This window comes from Balaenoptera acutorostrata, chromosome 1 (assembly GCF_949987535.1).
Source record: "Balaenoptera acutorostrata chromosome 1, mBalAcu1.1, whole genome shotgun sequence".
NCBI lineage: Eukaryota > Metazoa > Chordata > Mammalia > Artiodactyla > Balaenopteridae > Balaenoptera > Balaenoptera acutorostrata.
Genome location: NC_080064.1, coordinates 14,843,393 through 14,865,389, shown reverse-complemented (window position 1 = coordinate 14,865,389; position 21,997 = coordinate 14,843,393). Strand labels below are relative to the sequence as shown.

Here is a 21,997-nt window from a genome sequence, read left to right as displayed (position 1 = left end):
CAAACCATAAGAAAGGAAAAAAATTGCCCGAAATTCTACCACCCAAATTGGTAAACGTTCTTCCAGACATTTTTCTGTGCTCATATGTTAAACGTACATGTTTATGAAAACAGGATCACTGTTACAAAATATCGTAGACATGTTTACAGTCTACGATACGATTATAGATTCTATGTTTTTAATGATTGATGGTATTCTACTGTATAAATACACTGTAGTTAACTAATTAACTTATTGAACACTTATTTAGTGTGCTCCAAATTTCTTGTTTTGATAAACTGTGCTTTGATAAACCTTCTAAAACATAAATCTTTGTGAACTTGTTCAGTTATCCCTTTGGGGTAAATTTCTAGAAGTATAATTGTTAGGACAAAGGATATACTTACTTAAAAATTTGAAATGTTTTGCTGAACTGCTCTAATATGCATTCCTAGCTGGTGTGTGTGCAAATGCCTCTTCCCCAGGTCCTGTTTGACAGTGGGAGTCATTAATCTTCATGTTTGCTAATCTCAGAGGAGAAAGATACTACTGTATTGCTCTTACTTGTATTTCATTGGTAACTAGTGTGATTGTGGTCATTTTCACACTGTCTATATCCTTTGCCCCAGTTTTCTCTTTGGTATTTGTCCTTTCTTCTTATTGATTTACATGAGCTCATTGTATATTAGATATACTAACCCTTTGTCGTGTGGTCATTTGGACAGAAAGAGAAAGTTTTACTCAGATTTAATGTAAACCTTTGTTTTTATTCTCTTTGGTTTGTGTCCAGATATTTTGTAAAAGTTGCTGATTTTTAACCTTTTCTTCTCAAAAGAATGACTTTTTAAAAATTCAACCAACATTTAAACGTTAGTGTCTTCACATGACCCAATAGCTTTGAATTGATAGTTTAAATTCCAAAATTTCATGGATTTGGAAGAATTTCTTCTAGTCCTGAAGTTCTTAACGTGAAGCCTGTGGATCCTTAGGCAGTGTGTAGATGGGCTTCAGGGAGGTTGTGAGCTTCTGAAATTATATGCAAATTTTATGTGTTTTTGCAATTTTTTTTTTTTTTTCTCCCTGGGGAAAGGTCCATAGATTCTGAAGTGGGTGTAGGACCTCAAAATGGCAAGATCCGTGGTTTCGGAGATTGTAATTTGTTGTGAGTTGTTAACGTTTGTGTTTCCTTTTTGCTTTGTGTAGGCATCAGGGATTTGGGGTGCTCTCAGTCATATTGGCAAACCATGCCGTCAAGCTGTTGACGTCTCTCTTTCAAGACCTGCAAGTGGAGGCTCTGCACAAGGTGAGGGCTTGTCTTCAGAACCAGCGTATTGACTGTTGGCTCCCCTTCTGGCTAAGCTCGCTTGAGCCATCAGATCAGGTGGTTATTCCCTGCCGAGTCCTGACATTAATTCTCTTTTCATGTCGTTACCTTCAGGGTTGGGAGGCAGATGGTCCCCCTGCTGTCCTGAGCATTATGGCCCAGAGTACGTCCATACAGAGGATTCAACGGTTGATAGACTCTGTCCCACTGACAAACCTGCTGTTGACATTACTCTCAACTTCCTACAGAAAGGTGGGTGGGGTCATGCCATTGATAATTTGGAAGATCTTCTTATATAACCTCCTCAAAATGAATGAGACTGACTGTATGCCATGATCTTTATAAAGTCATAATTTGTGGTAATGGTTTTGAAGATGAGAAAAACTCTTAAATGGTTTCAAACATTTGAATTAGTTATTGATTATCAGCACCGTGGTCCATATGGCTACTTGGTGATTTGTGACAATTGGCATGCTGAAGCAAAAACATGGAGGACACTATGGAAACATTCCTTTTTCAGTTCTTGTCCACATCTCTGGTTTTGGAGTGCTTCTATAGGATAAGGCTATGAGAGTCCTGGAGGGAGCTATTAGGAGAAATACTTCTTGGATTTAGAGAAAAGAAGACACGGAAACAACTTTTCACGTGGCAAATGGGACGAGGTAGGATGGCTCCATTTTTGTGATCATCAATTACAGAAACCTCGCTATTGTCCTAGGCATGTGTCCTGCAGCGTCAGAGGAAGGGCTCCATGAGCAGCGATGCCAGCGCCTCTACTGACTCAAACACCTACTATGAGGATGATTTCAGCAGCACGGAGGAGGACAGCAGCCAAGGTAGACGCCCCTCTTTGCTCTCTCCCAGGGGATAAGCTACAGAGTGCAGCAGGAAGTGTCCCTAGGAGCTTCCTGTAGCTTCCTAGTCACTGTTTGCTTTCACCTGCCCGGCATGGATCTTGACTGCATGTGCACTTAAAGGCGACATGTTATTCAAGAGTAAGCGGAGCTGTTGAAGATGAGTGATTAAAACTGCCGTCAGCAAAGCCCAGATTGCTTTTCGTTCCTTTCCCTCTGCAATCAGAATACATCTCAGCTGTTCATATTTCTTTTTGTGCTGACTCATTTTGGGAACTCTGCTCTGAGCTTTCCCAGTGAAACTCAAAAGGAAGGCTGTATGTGAGGTGTTGGGTTTGGCTGACGTCATAGATGTGTGGCTTGGGGAAGCATAGAGAAAGCAATGCCAGACTGCTGTGGTGAGCAACAGGGCAACACTAACATTCCCTCCTGCCTTGGTTTGGAGAGGGATTGAATAAGATAAATATCTCAGGTTCTTTCTAAGCAGGTTTGTGGGAGCAATGTGCAGAATTGCCAAAGGTACGATTCTTATCTGGGGGCTTACAGTTGGTAGACAAGTAAAACTCTGCTAGTGAGAATGTTTGGCTTGCCGGTGAAATAAAATGAGGTGGTTTCTCTTCCTCCATTGGGTTCCTTTAAAAAAAATACTGGTTTTATTGAGGTATAATTTACATACAATAAAATACTCCCATTTTGCATATACATTTAGATGAGTTTTGACAAGTTTATGCAGCAGTGTAACTACCACCATGATCTACAAACCTTGTGTTCCTTTTGACTCAGGCACTTTTACAAAGCAGATGTAGTAAAAATTTTTTAAAAACGTGTTATTTTTGTTACTTTTCTCTTTCCCTGTTAGATGATGACAGTGAGCCTATTCTGGGGCAGTGGTTTGAAGAGACCATCTCCCCCAGTAAAGAGAAAGTGGCACCTCCGCCTCCTCCCCCACCCCCTCCGCTGGAGAGCTCACCTCGAGTTAAAAGCCCCAGTAAGCAGGCCTCTGGTGAGAAGGGCAACATTTTGGCTAGTCGCAAAGATCCTGAGTTGGTAAGAGTGGATTTCTGAGGTTAAGGGGGAGGGAGAAATGGGGAGAAGGGGTGTGAAAATCAGATCATTTGAACAAAAACATTTTGTAGGTTGGATAACTAATGTTTAAAGATATTTTTAGTTAGGACATAAGTGTATTGATTATATTTGATTAAATAACTCATACTCTCGGTGTTATTTCTCTCATTGAGGGTTAGTAACATAGCCTTTGGAGTTAGATAGAATCTACCACTTACTGGCTTTATGACTTTGGGCAAGAAACTGAATTTCTCCAAGCCTCAGTTTTGTCTCCTGTTGTATGGGAGTGATTGTACCTCTTCTAAGAGTGTTGTGAAGAATTAAAGAGCCCTTAGCCTAGGTCTGGTACATCGTAAGCGACTGCTAACTATTTGTTCAACCAGTATTTATTAATGATGTACTGTGTGTCAGCAGCCCCTCTTCTGAAGCTCTGTCAGTAAACAAGTCATATACAGTCTTTGCTTTCATACAGTTTAGTCTAGTCAAGGATGTGGATGGAAATTTAATTTTAATAGAGAAGTAAACAACTGGGAATTCCAAACATGTATAATGACAGTATAGGCTTCAGAATTGAATATATCAATAATATCTTAGAGCTGGACAAATACAGGACCTTAGAAGAATGAAATAAATGAGTTAATCTCTTTGGAAATCCTGTCATGCAACATTTCCTGAAGTCTGTTGTATTAAATTGGCATACCCTTTTCTGTAACTGGTAGAATCACATGGGAAAGACTATTATAACTTAGTCCCACTGTAGGTGATTTAAAATCTGATTTTTTAATTCATTGTGTTTATTGCATGAGACCTATGAGCATATTTTATTTTCTGTTTGTATTCAGGATTTGTAGGAGCTCTGGGCTTATGAACCTGCTCTGAGCTTTTCTGTGTTCTTTTTAGTTCTTAGGTCTGGCTTCCAACATTTTGAACTTCATCACCTCTTCCATGCTGAACTCTCGGAATAATTTTATCCGAAACTATCTGAGTGTATCTCTTTCAGAACACCATATGGCCACCCTGGCCAGTATCATTAAGGAGGTGGACAAAGATGGACTCAAGGGTCAGTAGACAGGATACGTGCCTGGCAGATTTTTTCCTAGTGGTGTTTGACTGTTGGCAGCGTGGTGCAATGCATCAGTTAGATGCTTGAATAGTTGGTTTTCCCATTTGTCTTCAAGGTGCATCAGATGAAGAGTTTGCTGCTGCTCTCTATCACTTCAACCACTCTCTGGTAACTTCTGACCTTCAGTCACCTAACCTGCAGGTTTGTGTGCACTACAACCGTTTAGGCCAAGAGCTCTCTACATCTGTACTCAGTAGGCTGCACTTGTTTCTATTGCTAAGGAAAAGTTTATCATGGGATCCCCTCCCTGGAAAGAGTGTTGAGAGACTATCCTAGTATGTCCTTCTGCCTTAATTAGGATCATTTCGAGAAAAAAAAAATGTGTCCTTTATCCCTAAGTCACTTAGTAAGCTTAAAGAAAAGGAAAAACAACAAAAACAACTCCTGATGACTATCCTAGTAGAAAAGTAAATAGACAACAGCATTTTATAAAAAAAAAAAAAGAATGGCCAACAAACATAGGAAATGTTCAACATCATGAGTAATCTAAGAAATATAAATTAAAACGCGTGTCTTAAAGGATCAATCAAATTACAGGAGATGGATGCTCTCATATACGCTCTTACTTGCAAACCCACCACCGAAATAAAGTCTAGGATCTTGATTGTGGTTGTCTAAACCTTGTGGCTTTCTTTCCTCACTGAAGTAGTGGGTATCTGGAATCCTAAATCTTATATTCCTCATTTCATTAGTTTCATATATGTATTTGTTTTTGCATTTAAGGGATACTTTAAAATTTAAAATTATTTGACTGTTTTTAGCAATGACATCATGTTCTGTGTAATTTTTTTCACTTAATATTGTTTAGTACTTTATTGCCAGAATTCATCTGTACTGTTGCATATTTTGTAGTTTTTGTTTTGACTGCTATATGATATTCCATCGTGTTTGTGACTATACCAATTTATTCATCTCCCTTCTGCTCCTACTGATGGACATTTGGGTTGTGTGAGTCAGGTTTTATTGCTATTCCAGGTATTGCTATGATCTTTCTTGTACGTGTCCCCTGTATGTACCCTGTTACAAGTGAGTCTCTTGGGAATATAAGTTGGAGTAGAATTGACAGGTTGTAGAGTATGTGACCTTAAGCAGATAATGCCAAACTGCTCTCTGTAGTAGCTGCACCATGTTTTACTCTCACCAGTAGTGCGTCAGGGATACGTGGATTCATATTCTCTCCTAACATTTGGCGATGCCATAGTCTGATAATAACATGGTCAAAGTTAGTGGTTCTCAATCTTTAGTGTATATAAGGATTCCTGGGGAATTTGTTAAAACTGTGGATTCTTAGGTACTGTGACCACTCATCCCTCCCAGCCCCCCCCCATCAACCCCAGTAGAATTTAATTTGGTAGATCTCCAATAATTTGCCCTAAGATTGTTTTGAAAATTGTTTTGTTACTCTTAAGATTATTTCAGTGGATTCTCAGAATCAGAACACAATTCAAGGGCTTGCAGTTGCCGCCAAAGGGACAAAATCCAGGAACCTGTTTCAAGAGGTTAAAATTGATTCTCACATCCCAAGCTATTTGAGAAATTCTTAAACATTTCTTTTGTTGTTTAAAAGATAATTGTAAAACCTATTTATACTTACCTACTGTTACATGAAAAAAATTTTTTTGGCAGGAAAGGGAATATATAGAGTAGAAAAGTTGTTGACCTGTCTAAGGTGAAGAGAAGGAAATGCTTCAGTTAGTATATTGCCTGCAGTACCTTCTCAGACTATAGGGTCAGGGTGTCCTGCCAAAATTATCAGCGCCTTGCCCAGATCTGAGCAAGGAGGGAGGTTTCAAAGTTCATAGATTTGGCCTTTTCTTGTCTAAACTTGTCCAAATAATGGGGAAGAAATATTTTTCTCTAGAGAATAGGATTCTTAAGACTCCTGTAATGATATTGCCCTCTTAGCATTTAAAAATAATTACAGACCTCGTGTGGACATGCAACCTGGCTGCCCATAGCTACTGACTCTGCAGAGGAAATCCTCAGATCTCCTTTTTCAGTCCATTTCCAAACATGGAACTTTAAATTGTTCCCCCACATTTCATTGCTGTGAAGGATAGTCAGTGTAATCCATCTACTATTGAGTTCCCCTACCTTGGATATTGTTTCTTTGGAGTAATGTGCAAAGCTGCCTTAGCCAAGGTGCCTGACTTAGGTTGCAAGACACAGACAGTGCAATAAAATGTATTTTGCAGTAAAATGTATTTTGTTACTATTATTACTTAATATTATATTTAACATTGCATATAAAATTATAATAATACTATTACTATGGTGATCTAGGTTCATTCATAAGTATTCATTGACACTTAACTATGTGCCAGGTACTGTTATAGGGACTGAAGAAATAAAGTTGACTTGAGTTAGCACGGGATCATGAGAAAGAGGGGAGATAGGGTGTGGATAAAGGACCTATTGTAGAGATCATGGGAAATTATTTGAATGAGGTGAAGGACAAGGAAAGGAAGGAATTCAAGATATTGCCTAAATTTAAAACCCTTGAAACCCAAATGAGACTAGAAGGACGCTGTTGTCTTTAATAGAAATAGGGCGGTCAGGAAGGAGAGTTGGTTTGGGGGTAGAAGGAGTGATACTGAGTACTCAGTGGCTCATTCTTCTAGGTTTAAGTCAACTCAGAGATTGTATTTACTCACGGGTCACATTTATTTATTTTTTCAGGTTTCTTTTAAAAAAAATTTTTTTTTAAATTGAAGTATAGTTGATTTACAGTGTTGTGTTAATTACTGCTGTACAGCAGAGTGATTCAGTTATACACATATATACATTCTTTTTTTTATATTCTTTTCCATTATGGTTTATCATAAGATATTGAATATAGTTCTCTGTACTATAGAGTAGGACCTTGTTGTTTACCCATTCTATATATAAAAGCTTACATCTGCTAACCCCAGCCTCCCACTTCATCCCTCCCCCAACCTCCTCCCCCTTGGCAGCCACCACTCTGTTCTCTATGTCTGTGATTCTGTTTCTGTTTCATAGATAGGTTCATTTGTGTCATATTTTAGATTCCACATACAAGTGATATCATATGGTATTTGGCTTTCTCTTTCTGACTTACTTCACTTAGTATGATAATCTCTAGTTGCATCCATGTTGCTGCAAATGGCATTATTTCATTCATTTTTATGGCTGAGTAGTATTCCATTGTATATATGTAGCACAGCTTCTTTATCCATTCATCTGTCGGTGGACATTTAGGTTGCTTCCATCTCTTGGCTACTGTGAATAGTGCTGCTATGAACATAGGGGTGCATGTATCTTTTTGAATTACAGTTTTGTCTGGATATATGCCCAGGAGTAGGATTGCTGGATCATATGGTAATTCTATTTTTAGTTTTCTGGGGAACCTCCATACTGTTTTCTACAGTGGCTGCACCAACTTAAATTCTCATGGGTCACTTGTTTAGTTCACATTTTCTCAGAATGATCCTTTGGGTTCTTTAGGTACATGAGGCACAATTTGCCATTTTCTCTCTGTTTATAAAAACAAACAGGTCAGTGTCAGCTCTTCAACATGACTTTTAGTCCCATATAGTAGGCTAGCCATAGAGTCATTGTGCGGTCGAGAAAACTGTATACCTGAGTGTGAGGCTCTCCTTTAAGGAAGGAGTAAGCTGAAGGCAATTAGCAGAGGCATCATCTATGTGATTATATTGTTTCCTTTGTCAGTATGTTGAATTTTGTAGCCCTTTCAATCAAATGAGAAAAACAGTTTATATATTATGAGTGTTTTTAGTTTAAATAAATAGTCACCATTACTACTATTGAAAAAAATATCATCTTAAATACGATGAAATTTTGAGGTGCTGGTGGGATGAAGATGTCTAGAAAATAGTTGGAAATGTGAGTCTGAAATTTAGGAGTTAAGAAATTAAGATTGATAATATGGCTTTGGGGATTATCCATTAAGAGGCAATTGTTGAAGTGATGAGATACAATGAGATGGATTGGGGGTAGCAAGAGAGATGAAGGCTGAGGCTGAAACCTCAGGAATGCCAGCGTTGAGGAGGAGTGGAGGAAAGGTAGCCGGAGGGTGGCAAGGAATGGGGTCAGGCCAGGGTTTTGCTGTGCTGTGGCTCAGTTTCACTACTTCAGAAGTCAGTTCTTCTTCCTTAGAGCTAATAAGAGTTTGAGTGGTAGGGAAAAACTAGGTCCCTGAGGAATGTTAGCTCGTTTCTTAAGGTTCTGAGGCCTAAATAAACTGACCTAAAGACACAAATAACTGACATGAAACAAAAACTCCCTTAAAAAAGTGTGTAAATAACTTTATAAGGAATATACATTCATCATAATCCTTCCACGAAATTTATGATTTTAGTTTTTCCATGTTTCCTTCTAGTCCCTGTCTGTATAGTGGCATAGTTTTACAGTTATTATCAGAACATTGATATATCACTTGGTTTCTGCTTTTTCAAATTTTACTATTATATATGTAATGTAATATATATAGAGTATGTTTTTATGTTTACCTTGGTCTTTACAGTTGCCACCATTATGGCTGCATGTCCCTTGATTTGATTTTTTTATTACAGTAATGCTCCAGTTAACACTTCTGATATAGCTCAGGCATGTTTTCTTTTTTTGAGTTGTTTTCTTGAGTCAGGAATTGAGAAGTTAGTCATTATGGCTGTGTTGAGCATAGTGATGAAGAATGTAGGTTTTAGAGATAAACCTTGCTTCGGCACTTGGTAATCTTGTGGCTTTGGTCATGTTCTTAAGCCACTCTGAGCTCTGTTTCCCATATCAGTGAAGTGGAGCACACCCCACCTGACATTGTAGCTCTGAGCATTTAGTGTGACGGTCTCTGTACAACAGTTAGCCTATGGTAACCCCCCAGTACCTGGGAACTACTCATGATATCTGTGACTTTTTGAATGTTTTCGAGGAATAGGGTCCTATAGGATTTTTTTTTTTTAATAAATTTATTTATTTTTAAATTTTTGGCTGCGTTGGGTCTTCCTTGCGTGCGGGCTTTCTCTGGTTGCGGTGAGCGGGGGCTACTCTTCGTTGTGGTGTGTGGGCTTCTCATTGCGGTGCCTTCTCTTGTTGCGGATCACGGGCTCTAGTCACGTGGCCTTCAGTAGTTGTGGCTCGCGGGCTCTAGAGCGCAGGCTCAGTAGTTGTGGCACACGGGCTTAGTTGCTCCGCGGTATGTGGGATCTTCCTGGACCAGGGCTCAAACCTGTGTCCCCTGCATTGGCAGGTGGATTCTTACTTAACTACTGTGCCACCAGGGAAGTCCCTCTCTAGGATGTTTTATAAGAATATAATTTAATTTGGCAGACTTCAAAATTTATCCTATATCCTGAGGTAACCATGATTTGAGTTTTCTGAAGCCAAGTGAGAGAAAGCAGGCTTTTATCTGGTTTTCCATTGGCATCCTGCTCAGCTTGTGTGTGTATTTGGGGAGATAAGTTGCAGCTTAGGTAACCGAGCTGGAAGTAAAGCTCATTTGAGAGACATGCCACAACTGGAGGCAAAGACAACCCTGATTAATTCTAGATGCCTTGACATCTTAGAGGCAAAATTTCTCTGCTAATACTGTTAATAGAAGCTGTTGGATTTATAAGTTGTTGGAAATCCCCCTTTGGATTGTTGTTTGTGGCATGTAACTGATTATGAAAGAAAAATGTTAGCTATTACAGTTGTTGAAAAAGTTTTCTTTCGAAGGCACAGTATCCACTGGAAACTTATGATTCTGCTGTCTCCATGCACGTCTTCTTTTTGGGGACCCCATTTCTGACACTAATGAACTATAGTTGTTAATGGGGTTAGATTAGTAATTTTTCCTTTATATTTTTCTCATGTGTTGAATGACCTTTTGCAAACTGCTTCTGAATTTGAATTTCTTTGTCTTCCTTTCTTTAAAGTATTCCTTTCAGTGTTAAAAAGTAACATTAGAGAGCATTAGTAATCTGTTGACTTCATCCCCTGCCTTTTTCCCTAATGGTCTCTTGTATGTCTTTCATGTTAGAATACACTGTTGCAGCAGCTGGGAGTGGCTCCTTTTTCTGAGGGCCCTTGGCCCTTGTACATTCATCCTCAAAGCCTGTCTGTGCTTTCACGCCTCCTGCTCATCTGGCAACATAAAGCCGGCGCTCAAGGTGACCCTGACGTCCCTGAATGCCTTAAAGTTTGGGACAGGTAAGGTAACTTAAATAGAAGCCCCACGGAGAAGGCTGCTTTTTAAAATTTGTTTGACTTATCTGTAGTTCATCTGTGGCTCTGGGATGGTACTCTGATGATAAGTTTAAAGTGGCAAGGGTGGAGGGGTGTGTTTCCGATGGGATTTGAGAGGAGTTGTGCTGTTTAAAAAACAGAAGTATATAAACTACAGTCTGGAAATAGAATCTTCCTGTAGCACATGGGGGATTTGGTTGCAATTATGAGATAGAACCTGAATCCTGAACGTAACCAATTTTATCCTGACCTGGTTTTTTTTGGAAAGCGGGAACAACAGGGAAGCCAACTCTGTCTTTGGATATTTTGCTTTCAACATGAAACCACTTAGAGTGACTTGCAGTCTTTTTTGGACAACTTTTAAAGAATTTTTTTACTTGGGGGAAGCTCACATTAATCATCTAAATCCTCTTTAGATGGACCTGTATTTGCCATTTTTGTTTACATGGTTGGGAGTCTTCAAAGCAGTTTGTTTTCCTAAACGGCTTTGTTTTCCTCTTCACCATTCTACGATCATATAGCTCTAATGCTGGATTTGAGAAACTATAAACCCCCTTGAATGCCAGATATGCACTATATTTTTCCTGGTAGAATCTTGCAAAAAGGCCGGAAGGTGGGGGCCCGGGGGAGGTGGGGAGCGAAACCCTTATTAAAATACAAATCTCTTTCCTAATAGCCAAAGGCAGTGGAAATAGTTGGCTACATTCATTCCTTTTTTGCATAAAAGCTTTTCTCACAGATTCTCTGAATAGTATAATTTTTTTATTGCTTTTTAAGTGCATTGAGTTAATTTTGACTGTTATCATGCAGTGATTTTTAACCTGTAATATAAATTCTCAAAACGAGAATTAAACTATAGAATCAAATCATAGGGAAAAAGTAACTGAATTGCTTCTATCTGCCCGGATTTATTAATTTAAAAAAATAGCCGCCTTTTGGAGAACTTGTAATTCTTTTCAGAATTGTCAGGAACGGCAGCGTGGGGGTTAACTGCCACTGTGGCCGCAGTTAATGTTGCCGAAGGGTCTTGAAAATGTGTTTGTGGCCAAATCTGGCTTTTTTGTAGCCAAGATTTAGTTTTTATCTTCTCATTACATGTAGCTTCTTGTCTTCCTTAATTCGTTATCTTAATTTAAGAAGTTGGACTCTTCCGGCATTGGACATTGTCACTCTTGGGGGATGTTCTGACTTTTCCTCACCAGACATGTTCTCCTTTCCTCTGTGGTAGGTTTTTGTCAACAATGAAGCAGAATGCCCTGCAAGGGGTGGTGCCCAGTGAGACGGAAGATTTGAATGTAGAACACCTGCAGCTGCTCCTCCTCATTTTCCACAACTTCTCTGAGAAAGGCCGGCGGGACATATTGACCCTTTTTGTGCAGATCATCCAGGAGTTGAGTGCCAACATGGATGCCCAAACGCGCTCTGTGCCTCTCATCCTGGCTCGCCTGCTTTTGATCTTTGATTATCTGCTTCATCAGTACTCCAAAGCCCCTGTGTATCTGTTTGAGCAGGTACAGATGAACACGTTCTTTTTGCTTTACAGCTGTTACTGAGAGCGTAGTTATTCTCAAGTTACCATGCTCCAAACCAAAATGACCTGCTCACTTTAGGGTTTAGGTGTTCATTGTGGTGTGTTTGAGTAGCCTTAGGTGACCCCTGGGACTTGTGTCTTTGCACCCACAGTTTATGTTTAGCCAGAAGCGATAGATGTAGATTATTTGATTTGATGCATTTGTTAAAATTGGCTCATAGGCTCTGTTCACAGGTGTCCTTCTTTGAACTACCCCACTTTACCTGTGTCGAGCACAGTGCCGTGCGTGTCAGGCCTCAGTTAGTATTTACTAGTGGTTGAATGATGGTCGAGCGGTAAATTTTATGGGTTAGTAAATTCCTTTGTTGCAGGGATCCAAAATGAGGATGGAAGGGCCATTTAAGAATTCAGCGTTTCTTCAAATGTTTCATTGAACACTATTCCCTTTATACTCCAGCAAAAAGATGTTTCCCAAAAGAAGTCACAGAAAAATCTAAAATTTCGTTTTGGTTTATAAGTTTCCCAAACTTTGCTGTACCAATCTTATATCAAGCCTGGAGTGAGAAGCAGAATGATGACTGTGTATCTCTCTTAACTTGAGTATTTGTGTTTTAAAAGGTGCAGCATAACCTGCTTAGTCCTCCTTTTGGGTGGGTGAATGGATCCCAAGACAGCAACGGCCGCCGGGCGACCACCCCTCTCTATCATGGGTTCAAAGAAGTAGAAGAAAACTGGTCTAAGCATTTTTCATCAGGTCAGAAAGAAGATTGTCAATAAAAAACTGACTTGCTGATTTTCATTGGAGGGGTTGAATTTGGAGCTTGGGGCATCCTTGAGGATCTTTGGTCATCGGTTTAGTCTCCTTCCTGTGGGTGGCAGATACCTACAGATTCAAAACTCTTGCGGAAACAGACTCTCGCATATCCTGCATCTATTTAAAAGCAAAAAACATTGAGGCACGAGAATTAGGAATCCTCTGGCCATAGAGTGCAGTATATGTATTCCTGCCACACTGGGTGATTGAATTAGTTTTCCCTTAGCGACATGGTTCTAACCCACAGGCTAATTTCTTTGGGTCAGGGTCTTCAGACAGTGGGAGCTGTGACATTCTCTCCAGTGTTTCTCACGTAGCAGTGGTCCATACTTTTCAGAAGGTGCCTCTTGTGTTCGTTTTAGCATGTGTTTGCTTTCATCTGAGGATTGTTAGATGTAAAGTGTATTTGGTGGAAATGTTCATCAAGCTCTAGTATGAATTTATTATCATTGGGATCTCTTAGTAGTTAGTCCCTTTGATATTGGGGAAACAGCATTTAAGTTTAAGGCGGTCAGTCTAATGATACAATTTTGTTGATTAACTTGATGATTATAGAGCAGAAGTTAACTCCCAGAGCAGAAGTTTTCAACTGGGGATGATTGTGCTCCCCATCCCCAAAGGGGCCCTGGGGCCATGTCTGGAGACATATTTGGTTGTCACAACTGGGAGGGTGCTACTGGCAATCAATGGATAGAAGCCAGGATGGTGCTAAACATAGGACAGTTTCCCACAGCAGAGAATGATCTGGCCCAAAATGTCAATGCATAGTGCCAAGGTTGGGAAACCCTTGTCCAAAGTGTTTTCTTTGTTTTTATGTTTCATATTTGTTAGGCTTGAGAATGAAACCATTCTTTCAGTAAGCACATTGTTTTTCAGATGCCGTCCCACAACCCAGATTCTACTGTGTCCTGTCCCCAGAAGCCTCAGAGGATGATTTGAACCGACTTGATTCTGTGGTACCAGGAATTTAAAAATCCCATTTTACATGTTGGTTAGATGGTCTCCACCAAAATCAGTCTATCAGGGGAAAGGGAATGACTTAACTTTTTGTAATGAGGGAATTTGGTCTATATTAGGATTTGAGCTTATTCTAAAAGGAAAGTGTTGTTTTGAGATGTATTCACTGGGCTCCAGTTTGGCGGTAGGGGATGTCCTTCCTGGCGGTTGACACCTCTGACACGTTATTCCTGAAGACTATATCTGTTAGCATTTTCACATGCAGCTATTTTAATGGACATAATAGTTGCCTCATTCTAAAGCCTGCACTTGTGTGCTCACAATAATCCATAAACTGAGTTGGTCCCTAAGTGGGAATCATGCTGCAATGAGAAATTAATAACTATATTTGGAGTGAGCTATTTTCTCAATCCTGAGTTTAAGTGGTAGTGTATGGGTAGTAGGAAAAAGATATTTCAAAAAATAAGAAAAAACGATTGCCTTTCTTTCTTGATATTAGGCATGTGATGTTCTTTACTCCAAGCTTGTCAAGTATGATGAGCTCTACATTGCACTGACATCCCTACTGGCAGCTGGATCCCAGCTTGATACAGTCAGGAGAAAGGAAAACAAGAATGTAACAGCCCTGGTAAGACCGTGGAAACCTGGGCTAATTAAGAAGAGTTTGGGATATGTTTGATGATTGGGTAGCAGTCTACCAGAAATTTCCTTCTGGCATCTAGTCAGTTCATTGGATATCTGTTTGCAAAACTGACTAGATACTTCATTATTTCTATCTAGTTTGGGTGGTTATGTTCACCTTAGAGATAATTTTTTTATCATTTTTGCATTTTTTTGTTAACATTTAGAAGAATGTGACTTTGAGAGTAAGCGTCACCTAAGTTCTGTACCTCCTGTGAATGCTGGTTGTTGTATGATATTGAAAGCCTCACACTTGAGCTTTTCCTGTGGTCCTGTGAATGTGTCTCGTGCCTGTAGAGCTCACAACAGCAATTAAGGCCACAGAAAGGGCCAGCTGATTGCGGGCGTGCTGAGGAGAATGTCTTGCTCTCTTTCAGTTACTTGGTGAATTACTGGGGAGCCAAAGTTGTCTCAGAATTGCTTTCTTGGCATGTGAAATGTGCAGAATATGGAACAAGTTTTATATAGATATAAAATGTGCGTTTTACCGTTTCCTGCTTTGGGTGTATTCTCTAGAAAGACCTGGTGAGCAGACTGGAGAGCCAAATCTCAGTTGAAGATTGGGACTCCACCCAGTTCTGCTTTGAAAATTGTATTTGGAACAATTCTTACTGTTAGGGAGCTGTTGAGGCAATACCAAAAGCTTCTACCTCTGTGATTGCTCTTTTTGCTTCTTCCAGGAGGCCTGTGCCCTTCAATATTACTTCTTGATACTGTGGAGGATTCTAGGGATTTTGCCACCATCAAAGACTTACATGAACCAGCTGGCCATGAACTCGCCAGAGATGAGTGAATGTGACATCCTACACACTCTGCGGTGGTCTTCCCGCCTCCGGATCAGCTCCTATGTCCACTGGATAAAGGTACCACAGGGCTTGCTGCTATGGAGTATTCAAAGCCAACATACTCTAATTCTAGGAACTTTTAAATTTAAGGCTGATGAAAGCCTTAGACACTGTCTGTATTGATCTCCTGAACACTTTTTTCTTGCTGTAAATAGGACCACCTTATCAAACAGGGAATGAAGGCTGAACATGCTGGTTCTCTCCTAGAACTGGCATCCAGCAAGTGCAGCTCAGTGAAATATGATGTTGAAATTGTAGAGGAATACTTTGCTCGACAGGTATGGAAGTTTGGGGTCCATAATGATGGAACTTGGCTTATGCCACAGTTTTTTTTTGCTACAACTAATTAATATCTTGTGTATTTTTAAAGATCTCGTCCTTCTGTAGCATCGACTGTACCACCATCTTGCAGCTCCATGAAGTTCCCAGTCTGCAGTCCATCTACACCCTCGATGCTGCTATCTCGAAGGTCCAGGTCTCTCTGGATGAACATTTTTCTAAGATGGCTGCCGAGACCGATCCTCATAAGTCATCTGAGATCACCAAGAACCTGCTTCCAGCCACACTGCAACTCATTGACACCTACGCGTCATTCACTAGGTGTGACGGGCTGCCTGCCTAGAAATGTCGGAGATGGGGGAATGTAGATGCTTGGGTGGTTTACTTTCATCTTTAAATATTTTCTAGCATTTTTCTTGTAGAGTGCAAAGAAAGATAATGTAATTTTTCCAAACACTATCATTTCTGTTATTTACTAAGATGAAGCTTTTTAAATTTCATGGTATGTAGGTACAGAAAAAATTTTCTTAATGAGTTAGAGAGTATTTTAAAAAAATATTTATTTATTTATTTGGTTGCGCCAGGTCTTAGTTGTGGCAGGAGGGCTCCTTAGTTGTGGCGTGCGAACTCTTAGTTGCAGCATGCATGTGGGGTCTAGTTCCCTGACCATGATTGAACCCGGGCCCCCTGCATTGGGAGCACAGAGTCTTTACGGCGACACCAGGGAAATCCCCTAGAGGGTATTTTGAAACCCAGCCCTTTCTATAATAAAGATTGCATATTACACACCCTGTAGACTTGCTTTGTTTATTCTGCATGATGTTTAAATATTTTAGAATTCATTTATAAAAATTGGGAATTTATTCACAAGTCAAGATTTCTGGCTTTTCTTCCTTTGGAAGAACTGGCAAAACTGGGCCTGTCTTCCCACATGACAGTAACAGACTGCAGCTAAGGACTGGCTGCTTCTCGTTAGCCATTCTCACTGGGCCGCTTTAAGCTCATTTACTTTATCTGGTCCCTGTAGGATTTCACTGTTCAGTTCCTGTTTCATGGGGCGTTGATGGTGAAAGGGACTTAGACCGTTGTAAAACTTAACTAATGTCTTAGTGTGAATGCTTTGCAGTAGACAGAGGACTGTTGCTTGAGGCAAGATTTTTGAACGAATATGAGCAATAAACTTGAATGACAAGTGTGAGTGTTTGCTACGTGTCAAGTACTTTTCTAGGTGTTGGGGGTACAGTGGTAGCAAAGCTGACCGAGTCACTGCCCTTTGAGTGTATCTAGGCTCTAATCTGGCCCATCAGGCTAAGACTTTCTAAACTGAGCTGTTAATACATGTACCTGGGCAAATAAGTTTGGGAAGTGCTTTTTTTAAAAAAAGAAAAAATAATAATACTTCTCAGAGCCTTTAATGTATACATTGCCAGTCTTCTGAGGCCAGGAAGAGTGTGGTAGATATGTCCTGGAATTGAGTTTTGTAAGCATTTCAGAGGATGGCATATTCTTTGGGAAACAATTACCCATTGTAATTCTTAGGAGACCCAACTGAGATAAAGGTTTTTCGATTTGTCTAGGGTTAGTTTTTCCTAACCAAAATGGCACTAGATTCCTTCAGCTTTGACATAACCCCCTATTTTTTTCTCCAGAGCCTATTTGCTGCAGAACTTTAATGAGGAGGGATCCACTGAAAAACCTTCCCAGGAGAAATTGCACGGCTTTGCTGCTGTTTTGGCTATTGGCTCTAGTAGGTGCAAGGCGAACACTCTGGGTAAGTGAATGTGCTTTTGAATAAGACTGTTAACACTAGTATGACTAGTAGTGCTATTTCTCTCCCTTTCTACCTGTCTACTGCATTTTTCATTTATTGGACTCTTTCTGAGTGTCAAGCATTGACATAAGTTTATCTGTTTTGATCTTCACAATAACCTTATTAGGTAAGTTTTGTTATTATCCCCCATTACTCATTAGGAAATTGAGGCTTAGAGAAGTTATTTGCCCAAATCCTACATCTTGCAAGTGGCAGAGCTGGGATCCAAACCAAGATAAGTTGGTTCCAAGGCATTAGGCTATTTCACTGTTGGCAAAGACCTTTGTTCTTTTCATTGATAGAGATTAGGAAGACTAGCAAGCTACTGCTTAGTGCTTGGGAGAACTTCTTCCTTGTGTTACGAATGATCTAATCGAAATTTAGGATGGGGAATCAAAAGGACTTGAGCAGGGGCTTCCCTGGTGGTGCCGTGGTTGAGAATCCGCCTGCCAATGCAGGGGACATGGGTTCCATCCCTGGTCCGGGAAGATCCCACATGCCGCGGAGCAACTGAGCTCATGTACCACAACTACTGAGCCTGTGCTCTAGAGCCCGTGAGCCACAACTACTGAGCCCGCGTGCCACAACTACTGAAGCCCGCGCGCCTAGAGCCTGTGCTCCACAATGAGAGAAGCCACTGCAATGAGAAGCCCACGCACCGCAATGAAGAGTAGCCCCCGCTCGCCTCAACTAGAGAAAGCCCGTGTGCAGCGCAACGAAGACCCAACACAGCCAAAAAAAAATAAATAAATAAAAAAATAAAATTAAAAAAAATAAAATATAAAAGGACTTGAGCAGGATTGGAGTTAAGTGCAATAGTTACCCTTTAAAATTTATAGGCATTTGTGTATTCCTTTTTTTAAAATTAATTAATTAATTAATTAATTAAAAAAAGAAAACTTCCATGAATTAACACAACGTTGCAGAGAAGCCTAAGAATCACAGACACACAGCAGCTAGCCAGCTTGATGACATTACACAGCTATATTTTTCTTTTTATGTTGTATTATTATACTTTTAGTGTATAGCAATGTCCTTATTCTCAAGTTTCTAATCATCAAAGACACAGCAAACGTAAAGCTATATGACAAATCCTTAATTTTGATAATCTCCAAACATTTGAACAGATGTCTATAGAAACATATTATTTTTCTTACATCAGCCAAATCTGAGACATTAAAATAGTTAACAGTTCTTAAAATATTTTCTTCCATAATAGAAGTTTATATTAAAATTACTTTCTTTGACCTGAATCAAATTACTGAATTATTTTCGCATGCTAATCAGATTCCCTTTATTATATCTACTCGCCTTTAAATCACAATCCTACCAGCCATTCCTTAGAACTGTATTAACAGGAACCAGGACCTGGGAAGGCCTCAGAGGCAGGTTAAGTGCTGCTGGTTCTAACGGTGGCTGCATAGCAATATCCTAGAACACAAAACACCTCCGACACGTGAAGGCAATAGTTTCAACTGGGGTTCAACTGGGTCAGGGCAGATGTCTTTGTATTTCCTGATTGCTCACATGCTCAGAAATCCAAAGTGGAGAATATCCGTTCTGCATGGTAGCAAGTAAGAAATAGCTCAATCCCATGTAACTGGATTGTCAGCTAATCCAATCTGTGCCTCTCTTACAACTATTGACAGTGGTTTTTTTTTTTTTTTTCCCCCACACACACACTGTACTTTATTTTTACAAGAGATAAATAGACTGACACCAAGCATTGTACATGGATGACCACAACAAAAGCAACAATGATTGCAATTACCAAACATGAAACACACTCATACTATGTCATAATATTGACATTCAGTCCAGTAATCCTCCACTGTAACAGCTCCTTTACTTTGCAGTGAAAATTGATTTGTATATTCTTTGCCTCTGAGTCCTTGTGGGATATTTTTTTTTTTAAATTCAGACAGAAAGTCACAAAAATTATACTCATCCTCATCAGTTCACTCAGTCCCATGTAATTAATTTTTTTTTTCATCTTGATCTTTTGTTAGCACTTTTATGAGTTCATTAGTTTTTCATTTGTGTATTCCTGAATTTCAAGCTTCAAGGACCCTTTTAATGTTCAGATATTCTCACTTTTAGAAATTTAATTCCATCACTTCTTTGAATACTGTTCTTAATGTGCATTAATGATCCCTGCCCTCAAGATTTGTGTTAAGGAGAAAAGAGATCAAAGTGATACCTAGTCATAGAAGGTCTAGATGTTTAATAGTGACTTGTAGTGACTTGCTCTCACTTTGCATCTTTTATTCAGTTGTCTTCTTTACTTGCAAGATTAGAAAGTGAATACGATGGGAAGTGAAAACCTTACAATTGAGATTGTTAGCTGTTAAGCAATTAGCAAGTTCTTGGACATAGTGCTGCTACTGAAATATCCATCTAAGCTATCTTAGTAATTGTTTTGACAGCCTGGGCTGTGGTGTGTTTCTCTCTGCATTTGGGCTTGGCTTTTAAAATGCTGTGTGTCGTTCTTTCTCTCTTTCTCTCTCACGATGATTCCTTGTCCTTTCTGTCTCCTCCAGGTCCAACACTGGTTCAGAATTTACCATCTTCAGTGCAGGCTGTGTGTGAATCCTGGAACAACATCAACACCAATGAGTTTCCAAACATTGGATCCTGGGTGAGTGTCTGTCTGTCCCAGGAATAGAAATTAGGAGCACTGTTCTGTTTCTGTGTTCTCTTCTTATTCTTTAGGCTTAAACTTGCTACCAAGAGATCTTAATATGCTGCAGTAGTACTTGCTATGGCTGAATCAATAATCAAGGCCTTGAATTACTCAAATGGTACTCATATGATCATTTTGCTAAGAATAAGAAGTCTGTTACTGGGTTATAGAATAACTGCTTTATTACAGTGGACCCTTGAACAATACAGGTTTGAACAGCATGGGTCCACTTACACACGATTTTTTTCACTAAATCTGGACTGCAGTACTAAATGATCTGTGGTTGGTTGAATCTGTGGATGTGGAACTGCACATATGGGGGGCTGACTATAAAGTTGTACATGGATTTTTGACTGCAAGGACAGTCAGCACCCCTAACCCCTGTGGTACTTAAGGGTCAACTACTAGGAGCCTCAGTTTCTTCATCTGCTAAATACTGGGATGTAAAGATTAAGGATATTAAATGTAAAGTGCCTAGCACATTATCTGTCACGTGAATTCTCAGTAAATGTTAACCGTTTCCTTTCCTTTTTAGGTTATATGTCAAGAACCTGCTCCTTTTGTCATACATAATTTTATGGGGTAGCTTTTAAGTTCTCTAGGCTTTTGGAAGGCTGTTGAGTCCTCTGTTAGTTTCCTTGATCTTTCTGTGTGCTCTGCTCAGATTACCTCTATTAACAGATTATTGCGTTATTACAGTTCTTTGGAAAAGCCAAGTGTTATAATCTAGTTATCCCTGCTTTGTAATCATGACCTCTGTTTACATCCCCCAGAGCTATAGTGCAAGGATAATTAAGATATTTGTAATGCGGACCCAGATGCATTGTAAAATCCAGATCTTTCTCAGTTACTAGAGGCAAACAAACATAGTTTTAATGTTAAATATAATATATTCTAATTATTTGAAAAGTGGTATTGGGTATCTTAACTATGTACTAACTAAATTTTAGCTTAACTTTAACTTTTAAATTTTAACTCGACTTTGTGCTAACTAAAATTTGTTAACTGTTTCCTTTACTCCACCCCACTTTCCTTCCCAGGATGAATAAGAGTGTATACTGAATAGAGTCATTGTCTGTAAATCTCAGTGGGGTCTTCGGTTATGTCATCATGGTTTCTTTTTGCTCACGTAAGAATTTGGTCCTGGGAGATAGATGGTCTATCTGTTGATGTCTGCTTTGCCTCCTTTCAGCGCAATGCCTTTGCCAATGACACCATCCCTTCTGAGAGTTACATCAGTGCTGTGCAGGCCGCTCACCTGGGGACTCTTTGTGGCCAGAGTCTGCCCCTGGCTGCTTCCCTGAAGCACACCCTCCTCTCACTGGTCAGGTTGACCGGAGATCTTATAGTGTGAGTACCTGTTACGTAGCCCTAAGTGCTCTCTACTCCTGTATTCTGTCATGGCTAAGGGAAGACAATGAGAGTTTTAATAACTGCGTAATAATACTTTTTTTGCCTGCTTCTACAGCAGAGAGAGCCTGTTACCTTAGAGTATGAACGTTTACCTAGAATGATTTTTGGCTTAGATGTGAAGGGCAGCCGAGTACCTCCCCCCCTCCTTCTGTGTAGTATGTTTCAGAAAAGGCATGCTGGTTTTAAACCATATTGTGATTTGGAGGTACTCTGGGTTTAAGTTTCAAGGTGACAATGATGTATTTGAAGTCATGCTTCTCCAGATTCGTTGTGGAAGTTAGATGCTGCCATCGTGGAGACTAAGGGCGGGCAGGCCAGTGGAGGGACTATTTTGTTTTCCTGTACATAGGTCACGGGTAAAGTCCTATATCTCATTAGCTTAAAAGTGATCCAGATTCCTGGGAATTCTTCTAGAAAGGTTGTCTGGGAGGGTTACTA

General features: G+C 39.8%; 1 protein-coding gene across 8 annotated transcripts in view; it reads left to right on the top strand.

Moving 5' to 3' along the window:
* UBR4 (ubiquitin protein ligase E3 component n-recognin 4) overlaps window positions 1–21,997 on the top strand; it is a 129,979-nt gene that overhangs the window by 17,774 nt on the left and 90,208 nt on the right. For all 8 annotated transcript variants that reach the window (XM_028164698.2, XM_028164693.2, XM_028164695.2 and 5 more), the window contains exons 12-28: window positions 1,183–1,282; window positions 1,418–1,555; window positions 2,022–2,139; window positions 3,017–3,204; window positions 4,123–4,282; window positions 4,401–4,486; window positions 10,341–10,510; window positions 11,775–12,057; window positions 12,696–12,831; window positions 13,768–13,847; window positions 14,348–14,476; window positions 15,210–15,392; window positions 15,530–15,652; window positions 15,745–15,974; window positions 17,303–17,424; window positions 20,004–20,101; window positions 21,339–21,496. In XM_028164698.2, coding sequence (XP_028020499.2) covers window positions 1,183–1,282; window positions 1,418–1,555; window positions 2,022–2,139; window positions 3,017–3,204; window positions 4,123–4,282; window positions 4,401–4,486; window positions 10,341–10,510; window positions 11,775–12,057; window positions 12,696–12,831; window positions 13,768–13,847; window positions 14,348–14,476; window positions 15,210–15,392; window positions 15,530–15,652; window positions 15,745–15,974; window positions 17,303–17,424; window positions 20,004–20,101; window positions 21,339–21,496 — 2,502 coding nt within the window. The remainder of the gene's footprint in view (window positions 1–1,182; window positions 1,283–1,417; window positions 1,556–2,021; window positions 2,140–3,016; window positions 3,205–4,122; window positions 4,283–4,400; window positions 4,487–10,340; window positions 10,511–11,774; window positions 12,058–12,695; window positions 12,832–13,767; window positions 13,848–14,347; window positions 14,477–15,209; window positions 15,393–15,529; window positions 15,653–15,744; window positions 15,975–17,302; window positions 17,425–20,003; window positions 20,102–21,338; window positions 21,497–21,997) is intronic.